The sequence below is a fragment of the Sinocyclocheilus rhinocerous genome, unplaced genomic scaffold (assembly GCF_001515625.1).
Source record: "Sinocyclocheilus rhinocerous isolate Xijiao unplaced genomic scaffold, SAMN03320098_v1.1 scaffold24, whole genome shotgun sequence".
Taxonomy (NCBI): domain Eukaryota; kingdom Metazoa; phylum Chordata; class Actinopteri; order Cypriniformes; family Cyprinidae; genus Sinocyclocheilus; species Sinocyclocheilus rhinocerous.
The window spans coordinates 2,054,999-2,059,236 of record NW_015647124.1 but is presented as its reverse complement, the minus strand read 5'-3'; the positions used below and the strand labels follow the sequence as shown (position 1 = coordinate 2,059,236).

The following is a 4,238-nucleotide window of genomic DNA, read 5'->3' as shown; positions in this document are numbered from 1 at the left end:
ATGAAACAAAAACAGACAGGCTGAATGAGAACGCAAATTCACTCTCTGACAGCAGGTGGTGGTTATGGATCAGCAATGATAAGAGGGGAAAAAATGCCATCGAAACTTTTGTGAAGTCAGTTCCCTTCAGAAATACATTCATATAAACCCCAACCCCAATATTTAAATTTTTCTTCTGAACAGTGAGCTTGCTGTACCTGTACAGTATTTTCTCTGTGCGCGTCTGTTAATTTTAAGCCATGCTTGTAAGAGATAAACCCTTGAGCTTTTATTTTGGCGGAAACTTCAGTTGAACTTTTATTTGGATGGGCCGCCACAGTCTAGTTAATGAATGGGAAACACTGGGACCCCTCGAAACGCGATTTGGCTAGTTTTGGGCTAGTTTTGAGTAGTGATTGAGCGGGTTTTCTTGTAAAAACCTGGCAACCCTGACCCTGATCTGCACTTCACATATTCACCTACCCACCATTCAATCTGTGCTTAAGTGTACAGGACGTGAACCGGGTCTTCAGTAAACAGAAGTCTAAGAAAGCTTCATGCACAGACTTTGTTTCACCTGCCTGTTTAAAAGTCTGAGATACACAGATCTTCAACAGATCACTGGAGCAGTGTGTAGTCCCCTCCTGCTTCAAACGCTCTACCATCATTCCGGTCCCCAAAAAAAACAAAATCACTGGACTTAATGATTACAGACCTGTTGCTCTCACGTCAGTGATCATGAAGTCATTTGAGTGAATCTCTCTTGAATCTCTCTTTCAAATGTTGGTATACAAAGCACCGACCACCAGAACAGCCAGGCACAAGAACCTTTTTAGTTTTTTCCGTAGGCTATATTCAGTCTTAAAATTAAAACTTTCATAACTGTACATTGTCCATTATAACTGACACATTTATACATAGCATCTGAAAATTTTACATTTGTAAACTACATAAACTCTACACTTGTAGAAAACATATCTGTACATTCATTAAAACAATTATATATGTTTTTTCTTCTATGTTTCTACTCCTGTATTATATTGCATTATTTAATTTTCAGTTTTTCTTATATTAGTGTTATATTTCATCTCTACTGTGTAATTCCTATGTATGTCTGCACTATCATGTACGTTGCAATATGTCTGTACTTTCTTCTGCACTGGTAGCTCCTGTCGCCAAGACAAATTCCTTGTGTGTGTAAACAACACACACTTGGCAATAAAGCTCTTTCTGACTTACTCATAATCATTAGCAATTATCCTGGGCTGTGACATTCAAGGCATAGTTCACCCAAAAATGAAAATTCCCAAACCTGTATGAGTTTCTTTCTTCTGTTGAACATAAAAAGATATTTTGAAGAAAACTGTTGCTGGTAGCCATCGACTTCCATTGTACGGAAGAAAAAAATACTATGGGAATCAATGGGGACCAGAAACTTGTTTGGTTTCCAACATTTTTTTTTTGTGTTCCACTGAAGAAAAAAATTCATTCACATTTCGAACAACTAGAGGGTGAGTAAATTATAAAAAAGAAATGTATTTTTTGGGTGACTATCCCTTTAAAGGGCAGATGGAGAAAATATAGAGTTCTGGCATGAAACTCTAGATGGCGCAGTCTGATAGGTCTAACTCAATCTGACCTAATTACATCGTTATCACATGGCACAGGTTCTCTCCTGTATTAGTAGCCAATGAGCTCGCTGCTCAGCATTCAAATATATGACTAGAGCTTGCCATAGCAGTGCAGCTTGCTTCAGAAGCCCTCCAGCTTCCCCAGCTCCACCTGTATAGATCTGCTATGAGGTGATTTATGTATGCTATATGGGGGTTATTTCATGTATGTTATATTTGCAGTAGCAATATTTCTTACATGCTCACAGAAGCATGTTGTGGATATATTGGCAGTAGCAAGTCTCGGTACTTGCTCTGCCGCAGCAGCAGCAGCGTAGCAGATCTATTCCGCCAAGACCAAATACATTACCATTGTCATGTACTGTACATTACCATGTCAATCCCTCCGAGAGTTGTCATGACAGAAGTCCATTTCATACTTGTTAAAGGCTTGAAAATTATAAATTTATATGTTGCTTTCTAAAATGTTATTTCATCAGGTTCTTTTGAATACCCGCCAATGAAGAAAGATGCTTTCTGTCCCAGAATCATGCAGTTACAGCATCTACCAACAGGGTCAATCACCAGCAGGACCATGCTTACAAAGAAAATTTTGATTCCTTACTTCTATATAGAGTGAAAAGTCACATTTACAGCTCAAGTGATTTGTTTTGGAACAGCAAAATATGGATGCATTTACATCACATACTTTCAGTGATGAATGGTCTAGTCGAACGACTCTCATTGAGATGAATGGGGATGCTAACAGAAAGCCTTCTGCTGATATCTTATTAAGTCATTAGTGTTTTACCAGACTTACCATCCCTTCTCTTCCAAGAAAATCCAAAGCAGAGCAAAAAAACCAGCGTGAGTGAAATGATCATCATTGCTACCGAAGCCTTGGCTGACTTATTCAGACCTGGGTTTTGCACTGAAAGAGATTAAAGCAGTAAAATTAATAAAAACTTCTTCTTCACCTCCACCCATTTACTTGTTTCTACTATTTCATACACTGTACCTTTAAAACAATAAAAGACAACACTTGTTAGAGGAGACCAATCCAATCCACCAAGCCATTTCCAGCAGAGTTTAGCTCCAGCCCTAACTAAACACACCTGAACTGAGTGTACCTTTGAAATCCTCTTTGGGCTCTCTGAAGTGGCCAGTTTTCACCACTTTGCTTTAGAACAGGGGTGTCAAACTCAGATCCTGGAGGGCCACAGCCCTCAGCCCTAATTAAACATACAGCTAATCAGGTCTTTCAGGCTTATTTGAAAACTACATGGTTTGTGTGTTGGAGTAGGGTTGGAACTAAATTCTGCAGGGCTGTGGCCCTCCGGGAACTGAGTTTGACACCCCTGCTTTAGAACAACCCTTTAATATGGCTTGTTGACTGATTTCACTCCAAAGTGCCCTTCAGAGGCAGATTTATCCCATTTGGAATACAGCAAAGGTCTTCCAGATCACTAGAAACTTACAGGCAGGTGTGTTTTAACTAAACTCTGCAGAAAACTGGCCCTCCAGGAGTAGGATTGGACACCCTTGAAGTAGACTCTTTCTTTGAGTACCCAACTGAGTCTGTTTATATTGCTGATTGGATCATGAAGCATAATAAACATGTTAACCTTGACATCATTATATCTGAATGAAGAATACTGTACATAAGATGTGAAGTTAAATGTCCCATACCATGTGGGTCAACAGTGGATAGGGCAATAGTTCCATAGGCAGGTTCTTGCACATTGGGTTGCCGGGCCACACACTGCACCTCTCCTCCTCTGCTCCTCTCCTCCACACTCAGGGTGTGATACTGATGTCTCCTATACATTCCTTCCTCATTTTGGATGGACAAAGGAAGGTTGGGAAGAACCTTTCCGTTCTGGATCCATAAAATGGATACGTTGTCAGGGTAGAATCCACTGATGTCACAGGAGAGGGTAAGTGGAGAGGAGTGGGAAGTAGAGGGAACCACAGAGAGAGTGACATTTGGGAGAACTAGAAAAGAGAGAGTAAAAGACACTAATATATACTAGATTAAAAAAAAATCAGTAATCAACCTTAATCACAGAATACTAGTAATCTATTAAAATTACATTATCTTGACATGAGTATGTTGATTTCCCAGATGATTAAATTACCATGAACGAGTAGTAAAATTTTGCCCAAACATGTCAACCTTGAAAGGTCTGTAAGATTTTGGGAAAACAACCATTGCCTAGTCCAGTGCTTCCCAAACCTGTCCGTAAGGCTGCCCACCACTGCAAATTTTGCATGTCTCACACCCAATTTAGCCCTGCGTCTCAATGTTCATACTATCCATTCTAAATAGTATGTGAGATTAGAATAAGTGTGTCCCAAAGCATAGTGAGTATGCCAAAAGTCCCCGGATGGTCTATTTCAGGTCGATTTTTGAAGTGTGGATCCGTGCACACTCTAATGGCTAATATTGCCCACAATCCATTGCGCTTTGGTGAAGGATTCTGTCCAGTACTACAAACACGAATAAAACGCGTTAAAAAACTACAAACATGGCGGATGTGTGCGACCGGCGGTTAGGTAGAGAGGCTTAGAAAAAGGAGGTTTGAGTTAATAATATTCAACATTTAACCTGGTAAAAAATATTTATTTAATGTTATCTGTGTTATATTT

The 4,238-nt window shown here is 39.6% G+C and overlaps 1 protein-coding gene across 1 annotated transcript in view; it reads right to left on the bottom strand.

The window, feature by feature from the left end:
* LOC107708966 (uncharacterized) overlaps positions 1 to 4,238 on the bottom strand; it is a 23,886-nt gene that overhangs the window by 14,614 nt on the left and 5,034 nt on the right. Inside the window, exons 4-5 of the mRNA XM_016513344.1 lie at positions 3,279 to 3,584; positions 2,410 to 2,520 (exon numbers count right to left, since the gene is read on the bottom strand). Coding sequence (XP_016368830.1) covers positions 2,410 to 2,520; positions 3,279 to 3,584 — 417 coding nt within the window. The remainder of the gene's footprint in view (positions 1 to 2,409; positions 2,521 to 3,278; positions 3,585 to 4,238) is intronic.